This window comes from Camelus dromedarius, chromosome 9 (assembly GCF_036321535.1).
Source record: "Camelus dromedarius isolate mCamDro1 chromosome 9, mCamDro1.pat, whole genome shotgun sequence".
NCBI classification, from domain to species: domain Eukaryota; kingdom Metazoa; phylum Chordata; class Mammalia; order Artiodactyla; family Camelidae; genus Camelus; species Camelus dromedarius.
In genome coordinates this window covers 80,131,555-80,149,718 of record NC_087444.1, presented here as the reverse complement: position 1 = coordinate 80,149,718, position 18,164 = coordinate 80,131,555, and the positions used below count along the sequence as shown (strand labels likewise).

General features: G+C 50.1%; 1 protein-coding gene across 2 annotated transcripts; it reads right to left on the bottom strand.

The window, feature by feature from the left end:
• Positions 1–204: 204 nt before the first annotated feature.
• Positions 205–12,345, bottom strand: ZNF135 (zinc finger protein 135). 2 transcript variants are annotated; one of them, XM_010989239.3, is made up of 5 exons: positions 12,099–12,345; positions 10,628–10,712; positions 5,636–5,762; positions 4,899–4,994; positions 205–3,502 (listed from the first exon to the last, which is right to left on the bottom strand). In XM_010989239.3, the coding sequence occupies exons 2-5, from the start codon at positions 10,658–10,660 to the stop codon at positions 1,785–1,787; spliced, it is 1,974 nt and encodes a 657-aa protein (XP_010987541.1). In that variant the 5' UTR covers positions 10,661–10,712; positions 12,099–12,345; the 3' UTR covers positions 205–1,784. The 2 variants fall into 2 exon arrangements, with proteins under 2 accessions (XP_010987541.1, XP_064346016.1); XM_064489946.1 differs by lacking the exon at positions 12,099–12,345 and having other exon boundaries at positions 10,628–10,882.
• Positions 12,346–18,164: the final 5,819 nt, after the last annotated feature.

The window sequence follows — 18,164 nt, the reverse complement described above, 5'->3', positions numbered from 1 at the left end:
GAGGATACATGTAGTCAAAGGAGGGAGGACAAAACAACTGACCAAAGGACCAAGGCTATAGAGCTGCCCCATCCAGTACAGACCTTGCCTGGCTACATGTGGCAAGTGAGCACTTGAAATGTGGCTACAGCAAATTGAGATGGACTGCAAATATAAAATACACACTGGATTTCAAATACAAAGTATACCAAAAGAAAGCAAAAATCTCAGTGATTTTTTAATATTAACAACATGTCAAAGTGGTAACATTTGGGATATAGAGGGACAAGCAGTAGATTAATTTTACCTATTTCTTCTTGCTGTTTCAATGGAACTCTTACTATATATTTAAATTTACTGATGTGGCTTGTGCTGTTTCTGTTGGAGTGTGCTGCTATGCACTATTTACCGATTTTCTTAAGTGGTTTTAAATGACTTAAGTTAATTCCAAAAAAGAGGAGGCATTCTACAAGCATACTGAGGAACAGTATGGGACTATCTGCAACATGGTTCCCCCAAAGGAGAAATCTCAAGTTAACTGGAAACATGTCCCACATTATGATTAAAAAACCAAACTGATATAACCCAAACTGATGGTTGTGACCAAATTCAGCCAATGCAATTTAAATATGGGTTCTAATGAGAGTGAGAAGTCACTGTTTAAGGATAGTGGCTGTCAGGGTACCTGTTATTAGTGGATTCAGGGTTCAGTGAAATGCTACAGACTGCCTTCAAGTTAAATTATATAAAAACAAAAGCTCACTGAACATCAGGATGAAGAATCAATGAAAAGACAGTTCCAAAGATTAACTTATATATTTCTCAAGAGATAAAATATTGCAAAACATAAATTTCCAACATAGAGGTGCTATTATTGCTCATAAGATGGTGGCTTAACAAAGGAAAAATCTTCCTCTTTTTGTGAAACACCAACACCTGCATTTCTAATGCCTGTGAAACCTGTAGGAAAATTTATAGCAAGATCAGAGAAGCAAAAGCCATCTCAGAATCTGCAAGACTCCTTGGAAGTGGCTTTACATTTCAAGTCTTCCTACACAAATCTTTTCAATTCCATTGCATATAAAGATCAACTTATTGCAACATAATGCAGATAACTACTTTAAAATCTGTTTATAGCACATACATACTCTGTCATTATGGAATTCACATCTTTGAGGCTGGTGGCCATGCACCTTGATCAGAAAATTTTATACTGAGAAAGTTGAATATTCATGGTGATTCCATAAATATGCCAGTCTCATGTCTGGAACACTCTGCCATATTGTTTTTAGGGAATATCAGAGTCAATTTGCACCATTCAGAAGCACCCCCTCCCCAAGAATGTAATATACAATAATGATCAATTCTGACTTCATTCGATTCCTTTATATGAAATCTATCTGGTGGATTTCTCACCATTTTGAAAATATCTGGTTTGGAATATGGTGAATCCTTAGATAGAAGCCATCCCCAGATCCACTGCATTATTTTCCAGCTCTCTCTTTTGTAGGCTCTATAATGAAGCAGTAGTGGGCACTCATGGCTGAAGGTCCTCAACAGTGGTTAACTCCACACTCGCCTAATGTCTGGATGATCTGATATCCAGGGCTTGAGGACCCAGAGCGCTGTATTCCTACAATCACTTCCATCAGTGTGAACTCTCTGAGGGGGTCTGAGGAATGTGTTGTGCATGAAAGCTTGTGTATAATATGTCTGTGCTGTTTCTCAGAAGTACGGCTGGGTCAGATCTAGTAAGGGATGCATTTGGCTTAAGGCTCTCCTGTGTCCAGGCACACAAGGTGGGTCTACCCTGTGTGAGTTCTCTGGTGCTTGGTAAGGGAGGAGCTGTGTGTGAAGGCTTTCCCACAGTCCCTGCACTCATACGGCTTCTCTCCCGTGTGGATCCTTCGGTGCTGAGTGAGGTGTGTGCTCTGCCTGAAGGCTTTCCCACAATCCCGGCACTCGTAGGGCTTCTCCCCAGTGTGCGTCCTCTCATGCTGGCTGAGCGAGGAGCTGTGGCTGAAGGATTTCCCACACTCATTGCACCCATAGGGCTTTTCCTTGGTGTGGATCCTCTGGTGTTCTACGAGGAGGGAGCTCTGGCTGAAGGCTCTGCCACACTCGTTACACTCATAGGGCTTCTCCCCAGTGTGGATCCTCTGGTGTTGAATGAGTGGAGCCAGCTGGCTGAAGGCTCTGCCACATTCGTTACATTCATAGGGCTTCTCCCCGGTGTGGATCCGCTGGTGCTTAGTCAGGGACGAGCTGTGGCTGAAAGCCTTGCCGCAGTCGCTGCACTCGTAGGGCTTCTCCCCCGTGTGGACCCTCTGATGCTGAGTGAGGTGTGTGCTCTGTCGGAAGGCCTTCCCACACTGAATGCACGCATAGGGCTTCTCGCCCGTGTGTGTCCGTTCGTGCTGGCTGAGCGAGGAGCTGTGGCTGAAGGATTTCCCACACTCGTTGCACCCATAGGGCTTCTCCCCCGTGTGGATCCTCCGGTGCTCCGTCAGGAGTGTGCTCTGGCTGAAGGCCTTCCCGCACTCACTGCACTCGTAGGGCCGCTCACCTGTGTGCGTCCTCTGATGCTGAATCAGCGGTGTGATCTGGGTGAAGGCTTTCCCACACGCCTGGCACTCGTAGGGCTTCTCCCCTGTGTGGATTCGCTGGTGTTTGGTCAGGGATGAGCTGTGGCTGAAGGCCTTGCCACACTCTCCACACTGGTAGGGTTTCTCCCCGGTGTGGATTCGCAGGTGCTGGGTGAGGTGGATACTTTGCCGGAATGACTTCCCGCAGTGACTGCACACATAGGGCTTCTCGCCTGTGTGAGTCCGCTCATGCTGGCTGAAGGATGACCTGAAGCTAAAGGATTTCCCACATTCACTGCACTCATAGGGCTTCTCGCCAGTGTGAGTTCTCTGGTGCTGGATCAGCGGGGCAATTTGGTTGAAGGTCCTCCCACACTGAGTGCATCTGTAAGGCTTCTCACCAGTGTGGATTCTCTGGTGTTTGGTGAGTGCCGAGCTGTTTCGGAAGCCTTTTCCGCATTCATGACATTCGAAAGGCCTCTCCCCTGTGTGTGTTCGGTGGTGTTCGATGAGTGCCGAGCTGTGACTAAAGGCCTTTCCACAGTCCTGACATCTGTAGGGTTTCTCTTTTGCACAGATTTTCTGTTGAGCATTTGAGTCTGGATTCTCCATCCTTCCATGTGTTCCCCATGTGGGGCGGCCTTGCCTTTCAGGAGTCATTGCTTGAGTTGGGAAATTGGGGCTCAGACTCAAGTTTTCCCCAGACCCATTTCCCTGCTGCTGCTCCTGAGTGGGCGTCTTCACAGACACGAAGGCCACCTGCACCACACAGCCCCCTGGCCTCTCACAACTCTGCGCCCAGTGGCCCTCAGCACTGTCACCCTTAGAGCACCAGAGACTTTCCCACAGGAACCTTGCTACTGCAGAATTGCTAGGTATGTCTTCAGTTATGTCTTGCTTTGCAGTGAACAGTTTGGTTTGGGGTCTAGTTTCCAAGTCTAAAAGAAACAGAACAGTAGAAATGTCCCTTAGTCCTGGTTCTGGGGGAAGAGTCCATGGTAGGTGGGCAGATGGAAGAGTAAAATGGATGGTTTTGGAAGGACTGAGGCACAGGTGGCTTTGCCCATTAAAACATAGGTCTTTACAAACCAGGGAAGGAACAGGAGAGGGAGGGGAGCACAGAGAATGAGGGCAGGGAGGATGCTGAGGAGAGAGCAAGCCTCCAGGGTGACTCGACAGATGCCCCAGGCCCAGGGGACCCCCAGCCCCGAGCAAAGTTAGTGGAGGTGCCAGAGACACAGACCCCCTTCCCTTCTCCTCCTTCCTTTGGGCTCTGTTTTCCCAGCCCTCTTTGCACAACTGCGGCTTCAGTGCACAACGTCCCCACCCTGACACCAGACTAGCCTTGAAGTGTGATGTGGGCACCCTTCCCATTTATGTTACACTCCAATGAAAAGTAAAGGGGGAAAAAGGGTCATAGCAGACGTGGTTAGCCAAACAGTGGCTCCCAAACGTGTCCACATCCTAATCCCAGGAACCTCTGCTTATGGGGGTACCTTAAATGTCAAGGAGGAATGAGGCTGCTATCTTTTGACATTAGCTAGTCATTTGCCGTTACCCTGGCTTGTGGGGGTGGGCCCCGTGTAACCACAAGAGTTGTTCAGTTTGAGGGAGGGAGGAGGGTCAGAGTCAGAGGGACGTGATGTGACAGGGCCTGACCAGCCACTGCTGACTCTGAAGACAGACCAGCCATGTGTCCAGGAGTGTGGGAAGCCTCTGGAAGCTGGATGATGAAAGGAAAGGAAAGGAAATGGATTTTCCCACACCCTGCAGAGGAAGCATTGCTCTGCTGACACTGTGACTGTGGCCCAGGGAGACCCACTTTGGACTTATGGCCACTTGAACTGTGAGATGACTCATGTTGTTTTAAGCCACTAAGTTTGTGGTAATTTGTCACAGCACCAATCAGGGAGTCCCCGTCACACAGAAGAGCCCAGCCAGGATCCACCAGCCCACAGATGCAAGAGTCATAGTGATTCTTCAGTTTAAACTACTGAGGCTGGAGTGTCTGTTACACAGCACTAGCTGCCTGTTGCACCACCTTGATGTCCTTGTCCTTGCTGTTTCTCTACCTGGAGTTCTGTTCTCCCAGACTGTTTCAAGGTCACAGTGTTCTCATTAGCTATTTATTGAGTGCCCTTTCCCTCACCAAGAATGCAAAATCAGTGAAGATGGGAACTTGGTCTCAATCACAGCAAACAGGGGCCTGGTGAAAATTCCCTGAGAGACTGAGTAGTCAGTTTGCTCTGAAGAATCCGAGGGCAGGGACAGAGAGAGAACCCGGGGGTCGGTGGGCAAATGGCTCCTCCCAGACCTGCAGGGCCTGCATCTCACCTGGGCACACACCTTGGGGGACTCCCTTGTCCACCGTCCACAGCTCCACCTCCTGCTCTGGCAAGGAGATGACGTCCAGCTTTGGGAGCCAGTGCCCTGCGGGGGAGACCCAGAGTAAGCATTTGTTTCCTAGGACCCTCCCCAACCTTCTGTCCACCTGACGGAAGGTTCCCTGAGAGGCCAGAGTTGTGGTAAAGGCCCGTGACCTTCCTTAGGGTCCTCCTCCCCGCCTGGTCCCAGAGCCCATCTGTGGCCCCAGGGGGCCAAACAGAGCTCTGCTTCTTCCACTGCCTTCTGGCAACCATGACCAGTGTCAAGGGGACCAAGACAAGCCTGGGCCTTTGATAGGTGCCCGGGACAAAGACCCTGACTTTTCTACAGTTGTCAGACCCAGGAGACACACCCTGGCTGCTGTTTTGTCACGGTCAGAGGGGCCCATCTGCAAATGGAGGCAGGGTGGAGGGGGTCCCCACAGCACCCTAGGAAGACCCAGGTCTGCCCTGGGACTCTGTGGTCATGGGACCTAGTGTGTCCCTCTTACCCCATGACTTTCTGCTTCTGGCATTGCTAGTAGGACCTGTAATTTGTAACCAAAACATCCTAACAGATGTTCTCTACCCTAAAACAGTCAGGTCACTGAAGCCCAAGACACATCCCAGGTATCTGCTTTTCAGGCCTAGATCCACTTCCACTTTTATCCCAGGAGAATCACAGTCAGTCCAGGGGTCAGACCTCACCCACAGAGACCAGGAGCCCGAAGGTCTCCAGCATCACATCTCGGTACAGGGTCCTCTGGGCTGGCTCCAGCTGCCCCCACTCCTCCCAGGTGAAGTCCACGGCCACATCCTCAAAAGTCACTTGCTCCTGAAACATCACACACAAGTGTCCTCAGTGTCCCCAGGCTGGCGGCTGGTGAACGGGAACATTGGCCAGTGGATGGGAGGGTCTGGGGACTGGGGGCAGGTTTTCCTGGGGGGCCTGGGGCCCTGCTGGGGGAAAGTCTCTCAAATAAGAAATGCTGCTGAGGAGTCCACAGTGAGGGGGAGCATAGTGCAGTCACCAGGAGTTACCTGCGTTGGGGGCCCCTCAGAGTGGTAGCCGTGCCAGGCAGTGGGGAAGGGGCACCTGCAAAACTGTCAGGTTGGATTCCTGCTGCAGCCTTTGCCCAAAATAACACCCTGACGGGTCCAAGATGTGTACATAATGAAACAAAGCCTCAGGAAAGGAGAGATTAGAAAAAAAATCTCAGGTGGCGATGACCTTTCTGATCATGACACAAAACCCAGCTGCTCCCCTCTGCCCACATTAGTTATCTGTTGATTATAATGTGTTACCCCAGAATTAGTCTCTTAAAACAACACCCATTTACTATCTCAGAATCCTGTATCAGAACTCCAATACAGCATGGCTGAATTCTCTATTCTGAAATAAGAGATAAAAATCCACTTCCACACCCATTCTTGTTGTTGACAGAAATCAGCCCCCTGCAGTTGTAGGGCTGAGGTCCCCAATTTCTGGCTGGCTGTTGGCCAGAGGTCACTCTTAGCTCCTGGAAGCCACCCCTCTCTGTTGACAGTTTACAACATGGATACCTGCTTTCTCCCAGCAAAGACGGAATGTGTCCCTCCCACTTCTACAACCAGCCAGGGAAAACGCTCTGCTCTTAAAGCCCTCATGGGAGCAGGTCAGGCCTACACAGACGCTCTCCCTTTCCTCAGGCTGATCGTGTTGGATAACATAACATCTTAGATTTCGACTAGGACACTCCTCTCCAAAAAACTGAGTTGAATTGAGATACTCAACTAAATTAAAACGTATGCACTGTAAAAACTACCATCAATCTTAAGAACTGGGAAATGTATGCGCAACATGTGACGTACGTGGGGTACTAATTTCTTTCCTTAATATGTAAAAAGCTCCTATGAATCAGTAAGACAGAGGCCAGTCAAATTATGAGTGACAGATGTCAGGCAGGAGAGAGCCCATTTCTTCAGGGAAGGGAAGACAGTTTCTATCTACTGTGTACGCCAGATGTGCCTCCTCCATCTGCGTGACCTGCCCTGTCTCCACTGGCACCTGGGTTTGTGTCTGGATTTGGTAGGGAGGGGATGGTGGCCTCTGCGTCCGCCCAACTAGGAGTAACAATGATAATGGCTTATGTGTACAGGTCACGTGTCAGGGGCTAAGCACTGGGATAGCATGGTTAAGGATTATTATGGGTCTGGATACACTTCACCAGACTTGGAAGTATATACATGATAATGATGAAGACTAAAACCACGTGCAGCAGGCAGGGAAATGGGAGCTTCATGGACTAGCTCAGCCTAAAACTAGGTCCTAACACAGGAAGGAAGAAGCCCAAATTAGTAAGGAAGAGAAAGACTGCCCAGAAAACACACTGATGATAACTGGTGAGCCTGACAAGGGGCGAACCTACCTAAATCCTCACCGTTCACCACAACCTGAAATATATTCTGTAAGAGTTATGAAAGATTAAAAAAATGACTCAATGAAACCCTCACCCACAGTGCCCATGCTGGGCCCTGGGCCAAGATTTCATCCCATCCAATCTAATCAGGAATCTTGGGAGAGGGTCCCTGCTGCTGTGAGCCCGTTTTACAGAGACTGGGAGCACTTAAGAGTCTTGCCCAGTTATAAAGCTAGTAAGCAGCAGGTCTAAGGATTGGACCTGGGCGATTTTAATAAGAATCTGTTCACCATGTAAATTAAATCCAAGCACACGAAGCTCCACGTGTAAGTGGAAAGTATGTGTGGTGGTGGGCGCATTTCAAAGCAACAGGCACAACAGGGCACGGGCCCTCTGTCTGGGAGAAAATCAGTAGATACCTGCCTCACACTGTAAATACAGAAAAATCCCAGAAATCTTAAATATCAAAAGGGAAAAATTTGGAGAAGTTTAAGCCCTTAATAAACTGGGGGTAGAGGAAGTCTTCACACAAAATATAAGACACTAGAAGTTAGAAAGAAGAAAAATGAGTGTGGTGGGCACGACAGTGTCACCACCAACCCTGGATAGCGACGGGGAAATTACGGTGGCCGGTGCGATGAAGGCTGCTAGTCAGCAGATCTTAGAAGATTCTCCTGGAATATCCTGGTGAAAGCAGTATAACCGCAAGAGCCTTTCAATGGGGACAAGACAGAAAGTCAGCCTCACAGTGGCGGGATGAGAGGAAGACTGAAATGGCCAAGCTGGCTTGGACGATGGGAGGGGGCCAGGAGCCAAGGGACGTGGGAGGCTTCTAGGAGCTGGAAAAGGCCCGGACGTGGATTCTCCCCTAGAGCTGCCAGGAGGCACACAGTCCTGCTGCCACCTGGATTTTAGCCCCATGAGATGCCTTTCTGGCTTCTGACCTCTAGAAGTATAAAATAATACATCTGTGTGGTTTTAAGCCACTGAGTTTGTTGGGGTTTGTTACAGAATCAACAGGAAAATAATACACTGAGCAAAGTGTGTGACTTCTAGTGACAAAGCTACTACAAGCCAGGACAGCAAAATGAGCATATGCAGCATAAGTGGAAAGAAGAGCATTCGTGGCTGTGCAGGTGAGGGGCTGACGGCTCAGTAAGTGAAGCTCAGTACGTGAAAGGCAGACAACGGGACGGGGAGCCGGACCCTCGGAGAAGAGGAAGGGTGGTGTGTACGCGGGCGTGGGCTACTGTTACCACCGGCAGGGTTTCTAAGCGCGTCCGTTCGTTATTCCAGCAATTCCACTCCCCTCCATCCCTCTCCCTGCAGAGCCCTGTCCCATGCTGCCTCGTCTGCACCTAACAGGAAGCCACTGACAGCCCAGACACCCCTGGTAGGGGAGCAGCCAAAGTCAGGTTCACCCCGCCGCAGAGCACAGCACTGTGACGCACAGCTGGGGCGCAACCTTCCGGATGGAAAAATCTCAAATGGTCGGACATTGCCAGCACAGAACTGTTTATGTAAAACAAAACTCGAATTCCTATCTGTCTGAAAACATACCCGTAAGCACAGGAACCAGAGGTGTGTGGAAGTGACACCAGCGGCAGCTTGAGAGGGAAGCCTGGGCCGGGCGCTGGGGAGCAAGGGGGACTTTCTAGGTGTTGCTCGACATGTTTATAATGAGACTGACTATTCCGGGACTATGTGGCCTTAAAGAAATAAGTCTGCCAACTTATCAACCCAGAAATCACCATGGAAGATACCAGCGTTTTGACACATTAAGAACTTTAAATTTGTGAATCTTAAAAATTCAGAGCAAACAGACGGTGCTGAGAGATGATGTGGATCGCTCACTGAGTAAGCCTGGGCCGTGGATGACAAACCAACCCCTGCTCACCAGAGAAGGACGCCAAGGAAGTCACCCAAAGTCCCCGGGGGGGAGAATGGCTGAGCTGGGATTTGAACTGGTGGTCCAGAGCCACCTGCTGGCCAGGCCTGAGCCACCTCCTTGACAGACGACCCGGGGGTTGGGAGACTTCTGGGCCTTGTGGGTGGGCAGGAAACTCGCACCCTCTCTGGCTCCTCCTTGGACAGGACTCCTAAGATATCACAGCACATCGACGGAGAAAGGGGTTGCCCTGGGGGGTGGGGAACCTCCGGCGCCTCAGCTGGACCGTCCGCTGGGGTCCCCCAGAGCCGCAACCAGGCCATGGATACAAGACCTCCCCTTCCCCGTGGTGCTTGGGTGCTGGGAGCAGGGTCCGGGCAAGGCAACATGAAAGTCTCAGGAGGGTCGGCGCTCGGGAGAACCTGGCAGCGCGCTTCCGGAGGAAGGGCCACGTGGGCTGGGCCTTGGGGGCCTCAGAGGGGCAGGCGGTCAAGCTCAGGCCGGCCCGGCCACTCCCACTTGCACAACTTGTTCTGGGCCGTGGCTTCCTCCTTGTTCCCACCGTATGGGATGGACTGGGGACGAACAGGGTGAAGCGAGGCCAGCACTGACCAGAATTGGGAACGTTCATCGTTCCCCCTTCACTCAGCACCTACTGTATGCAGGGCCTCTGCACATGGCGAAACCAGCCAGAACTGCTTACCAAAGGCCACGCGCCCCTGCAGCTGGCGTAGAAAAACCCCGTTCTCCATCTTCCAGCCCCTCCTCTGCAGGCTCTTCATAAGTGCCCAGCAGGGTCCCACTTCCATGCCTTGGCTCGTGCTGTTCCCTCCACCTGGAACATTCTTCCTGTGGGCCTCGACCTCACCCTCTGTGTTGCTGCAGGTCTCTGCTTGGGGGTCGCCACTTCCTCAGGGGGACCTCCCGAGCTGTACGGGTTAATGCCTGGTCCCCCAGCCCACCTTCTTTCCCTCCCCAACATTTGGCACATTTACATTCCTCATATGGTCTCTGAGCCCCATGGGGTGGCGATCTCTGTTCATTTTGTTTGTTCTGGCCCCTGCAGCACCTGGAATGGTGCCTGCTCATGGCAGGTGCTCAGTACGTCTGCCAAGGGACTGGATGGAGAGAGCGAGCTGGGAGAACAGACCCAGAACCCTATGTCGGGAAAGTGCCAGATGCATCAGTGAGATGGATGAGTGATGTCTGCCAGGCTGGCACTGGGCAGGGGAGAATCCGGGAGGTCTTCTGGGAGGTGGTGAGGTGAGATCTGGAAGAAGACATGGAGCTGACTAAAGCATATTGCTGGCAGGGAGCAGAGTGAGGGCCAAGGCCCTGAGGGCAGAATGAGCTTGGTGGGGAGCCCAGGCTGGAGTCTGGGAAGCCCAAGTGTGAGGGTGGCAGTGTACTCACCGGGTCCACAGCAGTGAGGAGCCCAGCGGTCATTCCCTCCTACTCTGGCCTCTTGCAGGAACAGCCAGCTCCTCTGCAGGAAGTTCTGGGGGGAAAGGGAATGTGAGAGACTGAGCAGGCAGCTGCAGTGATCAGGAACGCCGGGCCCTGGAAGCCCTATGCGCAGGTGGAAGGCGCTGCAGCTGCTGGAGCCTGGACCAGCACCGAAGCCAAACCCGACAGCAGTGGACCCTTAGCTTGGCATTTTCCAAGCTCCTGCTGTGTGCCCAGGTGCTATTCCAAGCACTGGTGAAGGATGATCTTGAATTTCCCTTACCCCATTCCACATACAGGGAAAATGAGGGTGGGTAGCGGTTGCACAGGTGATTTCCAGGGTGGTAAGTCTCTCTGTTACTGTGACAGAAAGCCAGACAGTTCTGGGGTTCAGGGCACTGTTGAGTGTGCCTCAGTTTCCCTCTCCCACAAAAAGAGGGTGTGACCCACAGAGATTTTAGGAGTTAAAATGGGAAAAGGACTGAAAATGGAGCCCGGCGGGCAGCAGAATACACAGGAAGGCCACAGTTCCTGGGAGGGAAGCAGTGCTTCAGCGGGCATCAAATGAGCACCTACTCAAGCTCCCCTGTGTTCCCCACCATTTACAAGCTCATCCCTGGCTGACTGCCAAAGTGAAACTCAGGCCAAAGGTAGGCCGTGTTCCCCTTCTCTCTGTACGGGCCCTTGGTGGCCCTGCCTCTGCACCCCTGATTCTGCCCCATCCAGCTTGTGCCCCGTTGTCTTTACTAGTTTCCTGGGTGGGAGTTATCTTGTTCAGCGACGTTTTATGGCTTTGTCGTCATCGCCCTGACTCTCCTGGCGTCCGGGGCACAGACAATGTTGGGCGCTCTTGGATATGATGGGGCACCTTGGCAGCCATCTAAGTACTTGCTTGTTGAATTAATGAAGGAGCCTGCATGGTGCCTGGAATGCAGTTGCTGCTCAATAAGAGTTTAATATAATGGGTCCCAGGTGGCTAGGATTAAAATGTTGTGCTTTAGGTTTCCCTCACTTTCAGGAAGGTGAGGCTCCAGAGCTGACATGGTGCTGGGGCCTTGGCCTTCCCCACCCCCGAAACTCTGGACATCTCACCAAAACGGGGGAGGGATGCAGGTCAGGCTGGCTCCAGGCTCTGAAAGGTCGAGGCAGCTAGTCTCTCTGACTGTGGCCCCAAGCCCGAGACCCCATCTCTTTGGCCAAAGCCAGGACTCAACCCCGGCCCCAACACCTCCTCTAAGACGCTGGGACCCTCCTTCCCAAGCGGTCCCGCCCACTCGGCCCCGCCCCCACTGACCCAAACCCCGGGACCAAAGCAGCAAAAAGGACTCGACCTAGACGTGCGCGGTTGGGTACACACCCCGGCCAGGGCCCCAGAGAAGGCCCTGGACCCATGCCTAGCTCGGCCTCCCCAGAGCCGAACACCCCCAATCTCACTTACCTGGCGGACTGCAGGACAAAGGCCGCGGTCGCCACGCAGCGAATTGCGCCTGCGCAGGCGCGCTAAACTACATCTCCCAGAAAGCGGCACGCACACTTCCGGTGCCTCCGCGCTCGCCCCGACCCCGTCCTGGGCCGAGGCAGAGGGATTCGGATTCCGAGTTAGGTCTCGCAGACCCTCCGAACTCAGCCTGGTATCCGACCCCGGGACCCTCCCACGCCGCATCTTCGTGGATCGCAGGGCGAAGGCTGAGCCCGTGACTAGTCGGGACTGCGCCTGTGCAGAGGGCGCCAAACTCCATCTCCCAGAGGGCCACGCGCGGCTGCCGCGCTCGTCGGTCCCCGCCCGTCGGGTTTTCTGGGACAGGGGTTCCCGTCTTGACGCCCGTACTGGTGTCACCTCGTAAATGTTCCCTGCGCAGCCGCTGCGTTAGGAGCCTTGACCGCCTTCCCCGCGCTTCTCCAGCAGATGACTGCCTGGGGGACTAATTCAGACAGGGGGGCCATGGGGTCAGGAGTGAAACCGAGCATCAGCAGACCCCTGGTGTTCCTTACCTCTTGCTTAAGGGGAAAAACTTAAGTCCCCTGAACCTCCCCTGAGTTTCCAAAAGTCTGGCTTGAGGGTTAATGATCAGAGCAGCGATGACATGCAGAGACAAAGAACAGCAGCCCGGCAGGGGAAGTGGTAATCATTTAAAGGATAGATGAGCCATGTAGCAGTCACAGGACCTTCAGTTCCTGCGTGAAGGACGTAGGTAACAATGTCTGGCGGGCATTCCCAGGCTGCTGCTGCTGTTTACAAAAACCAAACTCCGTTAGAGGGAAACTGCTGACCACAAGCGCGTAGACTTCAGGCCAGCTGAAACCAGAATGCTGATGATGTTAGCACCTGAAACATCACACTGTTACCCCATCACCAACCAGTTAGAAGAAAGTCCAGTAGCCGCCATCCTCACCCTTAATGTTGCCTTTGAAAACCCTTCTCTGAAAGCCCTCCTGGAGTTCGGGTCTTTTGAGCATGAGCTGCTGGTTCTCCTTGGCTGGGGCTCTGCGATGTATGATGTACTTTCCTTCACCACAACCCACATGTCAGTAGATTTGCTTTGCTGCACACAGGGCTAGTGGACCCAGTTTGGTAACAATACTGGAAATTTTACTGTAAGTTTTATTGTAAAACAAACCAGGGGGGTCAACAAAAATAAAACAATTACAGGAAAAGCTGAAACAAAAACATTCACTAAGATTCCAAACACAAGAGCAGTTCAGACTTTGCCACACTGACCAGCTTTGGACAGTTGCCAGTGTTTAGCACGTGGTTATAGAATGTCACCGCTAGACCTAGGCACTTGATACTTCGCTGCATACTTGTCAAAACTGTGTGTTTGAGAAGTAGCACATCATTCAAAGCTGATGTGCCTGCAGGCGACTGAATTCGACATTTGGCCAACACTGACCAAGGCCCACCCGGCAGAAGGTCCATGGTACAGCAGCCAACAGTGGACGAGGTGAGGGCATTCACCATTCCCCACCTGAGCTGGGCTTATTTTCACAAATGCACGTGGAACATCCATGGAGCAGTGAGCAGGAAGAATCTGACCAACACTGAGCCACGTGTGTTTGCCCTTTGAAGAAAGGACTGATTGATTCAGATCAGTCAGGGCTTGCCTGCTGGATTTGAAGCTGAGAAAAAGTTTCAAGACAAGGGCATGTTTTCTTTGCCCAAAACAACTATTTCTTTGAAAAATCTCTGACTCTGAAAACGAGAGAGAAGATAGTAAGAATTCTCATGTCAGGAAAAAACCTAGCTGATTACATTTTCTTTACACATATAGAGACTCTTGAAAAGATTTGGCTGATTCACACATGAGTGAAAGACTTTAAATCTCATAAGCGCTGTAACAGTGGTTGTTACGACAAGATATGATGGATCCCCAAAGTCAGAACACACTGATGTAAACAAAGCAAAGGCAAGCTCATTAGCTTTTCTTTAAGGGTGTCCAGCACATTCGGAAAGTATAAAGGCCCACATTTGTGATTGCTGTACTGAAACTACCCTTCTTTCTACTGCAGTAAGAAAGCTTTTTTGGGGCGGGGGTTAGGTTTATTTGTTTGTTATTTAATGGAGGTACTGGGGATTGAATCCAGGACCTTGTGCACGCTAAGCACACACTCTACCACTGAGCTATATCCTCACCCCTCCCAGAAAGCTTTAAAATGTATATAAAACATCAATTACCAGTTCCCTCACCTGCAAATCCAAGTGCAAAAAAAGACAATTTTTTTCTGTTAACTTTTCTTCCACAAAATGTGTACCCTTTACTGGATCAAAAGATATGGACACAATTCTCATGGTGAATTCTTTTCCCTCAAAGGTCTGAGAAGACTCCCGGTGATGAGCTGACGGTGGTGTGGAACCAGACTTGCCTGCCCTGAAGTTGGCTCAGGTCCCTGCCCGCTTCCCTTTGGACTTGCCCCTCTGCCACCTGCCTCTGGCCTTTGAATCCTTGTTTTTCCCCAACCAACTTTCACAGGCTTAAATGCCTGTAGGGCCTGGACTCTTTCTAAAAGGGTTGCTGCTCATGACCCCAGCCATGAGGTGCCATGGGGACAGGTCTGGATTTCTCAAAAGAAACCAAAGATTTGGATTTGTGTGTGAAATCTCTTGATTTGTAAAAGCTGGCAGGGGAGGAGGGTATACATCAGTGGTAGAGCATGAGCTTGGCATACACAAGGTCCTGGGTTCAATCCCCAGTACCTCCATTAAATAAATAAACCTAATTACCCCCCCCCAAAAAAAACCCCAAAATGAGAAATAGAAGCTGGCAGGGAATTCAAAGATTTTAAAAACACTCTGCCAGTCAACTAAGATAAACTGCAGGCTACATCTGAGCTGCCTTCCCTCCCCACCCCGAGACCACGTTGTCACCATTGGCTGGGTCCTTCTAAGTCCAGTCTTGGCTTCCTCCAGCCACAGGTGTCCCTCCCCGTGGCTGTGGCAGGACCCACCCTGAGCAGTTACATTACAAATCAGTGTGGCTTTCAAGGAATTCTATAATTATATCATGGAGAGCAAGACTGCAGTTATGCTGCGTTTTTGCTAATTTGTTCCATAGATACATTTAAATATGGTCCAATGTTTATATAGCTCTCTGGATACATTTCTTCCTTAAGAATAATCATTTCAGGAGCCTTGAAGCCTAGCAGTGCCCACCCCTCCTCCAACCCTAGGGGCCCTGATCCTCCAGCAGCACCCAGGACCCAGCAGGCAGCTGCTCTGTGACAAAGGCTGGAGGCTGGACAAGGGGGCTGGGAAGGGTCCTGCTGGGCGGGCACTGAGGTGTTGCAGGGGACGCAGGTGGAGGAAGGCACAGGGTGAGCCAGATGTGCAGGGAGTGAGAGAAGAGGGCCAGAATAGGATTGCCAGATTTACCAACTGAAAAAATACAAGAGACCCCGAGAAGAGCTGAATTTCAGATAACAATGAATTGTTTTTTAGGATTAGTATGTTTCTCATTGAGTGTATTTGAAGAACTTTAAATAGATGAGCAACAAGGATCGATTGTACAGCACAGGGAAATACAGCCATTATGTTGTAATAAATCTAAATGGAGTATAATCTATAAAAAATACTCATCACTATGTTGTACACCTGAAACTAATGTGATATTGTAAATCAACTATACTTCAAATTTTAAAAAGTGATCAAAACCCAAGAATAACAAAGAGGTGCTACCATATATGAAAAAGGGAGGAAAAGGATTGCCTCGTCTGTTCTGGGACCATGTAAACATTACTTGAAAAATAAATATGAAATAGGCACAGGAAAAACAAATTTTGTTGCCTGATATAAAAAATCCCCAACATTCAAAAGATGATAAACACAAAAACTTTACAAATATACTTGTGTAAGTAATTTTCAGTGTAACTATGTCCCATAGTAGGGTTGCCAGATTTAGTAAATAAAAACACAGTCTACTCACTTAAATTTAAATTCCAGATAAACAGTCAATACTTTTTTTGGTATAAGTGCATCCCATATTTATTATATTTTCAGAACTTTTAAATAGAAGTATATTTAGTATGAGTCATTTTTGGTATGTGTCACATTAGGGTTCCTACATTTAGGAAATAAAATTACAGGACAACACTTAGTTAAATATTAATTTCAGATGAGTAATTTTTTAGTAAAAATATGTGCTAGGGGAGAGTGTAGCTCAGTGGTAAAGTGCAGGCCTAGCATGCACAAGGTCCTGGGTTCAATCCCCAATACCGCCATCAAAAAACTAAATAAACAAAGTTAATTACCTCCCCCCTGCAAAAACCTTTTTAAAAATATTCAAGCACATTTAAAACATTAGAAACTCTTTTTCTTCAACACCCCTCAAGAAACTTTTGTTTTCCCATATTTGTAGGATTGGTTGCCAGATAAAATGCAGGATACCCAGTTCAATTTGGATTTCATGTAAGAAATGACTAATTTTTAAAAAATTTGTCAAAAATATTGAATAGGACATACATGAAAATAGTATTCATTGTTTACCTGAAATTCTAATTGAACTGGGCATCCTGATTTTTATTGGCTGAATCTGGCAGTGTTACTGAGTCCAAATTTGTTCTGATTGCCACATGACATGACAATAAATCGGGAGACTAGGTGTTGGGGTAAGGAATAATGACTGTATTCAGAAAGCCAGCAGACCGAGATGGGGGAATTAACGTCCAAAAGAACCATCTTCCCCAAGTCAGAATTCAGGCACCTTTTATACTGAAAATGGGGAGGGGAGTGTAGTTGGTTGTTGCAAACTTCTTGAGGTCGGAATCCTTTGTTGCAGCTGTCCACTTGGGTCAGGTCATGGTGTCCCTGTAAACCTACAACAAGACAAATGTTATTCTCTGTTCTGCAACTTTTTGTTCCTATATGAATGGGGCAGTCTTATATCTTTAAAGACCAGAACCTTTAGAATGGGTTCTCCTACATATTTCAAACTATAGGCAACATTCTTTTACAAAAGGTGTAGAGCCAGCATGACTAAGCACAGGAAACAGCTCAGGATTAAGGTTGAAGAAACAGAACTCATATGGAGTCAGATTTGTTCTTCCCTAGTACAGTAGCCCTACCTTTGTGGGATTTAGTCGCCCATATCCGTCTCCATAAACCAATCAGGCCAAGAAGCCTTCCCCTTAACTGTGGAACCTATTTATAACCTATGTTATTACTACCCTCTGGCGGTGGAACAGCAGATTGCTGGAGCCGGTTCAGGCATCAGCGTTTTGTAGTTAACTAGACGATCCCGGGGTGCCCCCAGTGGGCTAGGACCTCCTTACTCAAAGTTCGGACCTGGAAGACATTGCACATACAGACTCTGGACTCCTGCATCAGCGCCTGGACCGCAACAGGCCCCCACTTAAGACAGAAGGGGCTTCAGGCTCAGCTGCTGATGTTCCTTGAGTGAGGACTGTGCTCCAGGTGCTGCTCCTAGTAGGGTGACTACCACCCCCTTATGCCCAGGACGGAGAGAGCTCATGGGATGCAGGCCAGCAGGACGAGATGGTGACAGTGCCCACCTCCCCTCGTTTAAACCCACGGTCAGCCCACACCCGAGCTCCCACCGAAGGCCCCTTCCCTGTTCTCACGGCCCCTCCTTTATGCCTTGGCCCCCTCCTGCCCAGGTCAGTTACTTGGCCAGCCTCAACGACAAGACCCGGTTCCTGTCCTTCCTCTGGACCCTGGCCAGTGCCCTCACCTCCTCTCCTCTCCTGCAACCTGGCCTTTTTCTTCTCAAGTGGGAGTCAGGCTCCCATCGCTGGACCCCCAAACCCAGGGGATGCAAGGTAAGCATTCACAGCAGTCCCTAGAAATCTCTCAGTGGGCTCCAGATGGGTGGAGACCAGCCTGGAGACAATGGACTACAACTCCCAGAATGCCTTGCTCCCAGAGGCTCTGGCCTGAAGACAATGGACTATAAATCCCAGAACACACCGCTCCCAAAGGACGCAGAGCGGGTCCGCCCACTGTGCCGTGGAGCTCTCTGGGAGGTGTAGTACGAAGCTCTAGGTGCACACAGGC

Excerpts from the sequence above, each read along its gene's own strand:
- ZNF135 (XM_010989239.3), bottom strand. The coding sequence starts at position 10,660 with ATGACCGCTGGGCTCCTCACTGCTGTGGACCCG. Across the intron at positions 5,763-10,627 it reads TCCTCACTGCTGTGGACCCG|GAGCAAGTGACTTTTGAGGA; the intron begins GTGAGTACACTG and ends GTGATGTTTCAG. Across the intron at positions 4,995-5,635 it reads CGGGCTCCTGGTCTCTGTGG|GGCACTGGCTCCCAAAGCTG; the intron begins GTGAGGTCTGAC and ends TCTCCCCCGCAG.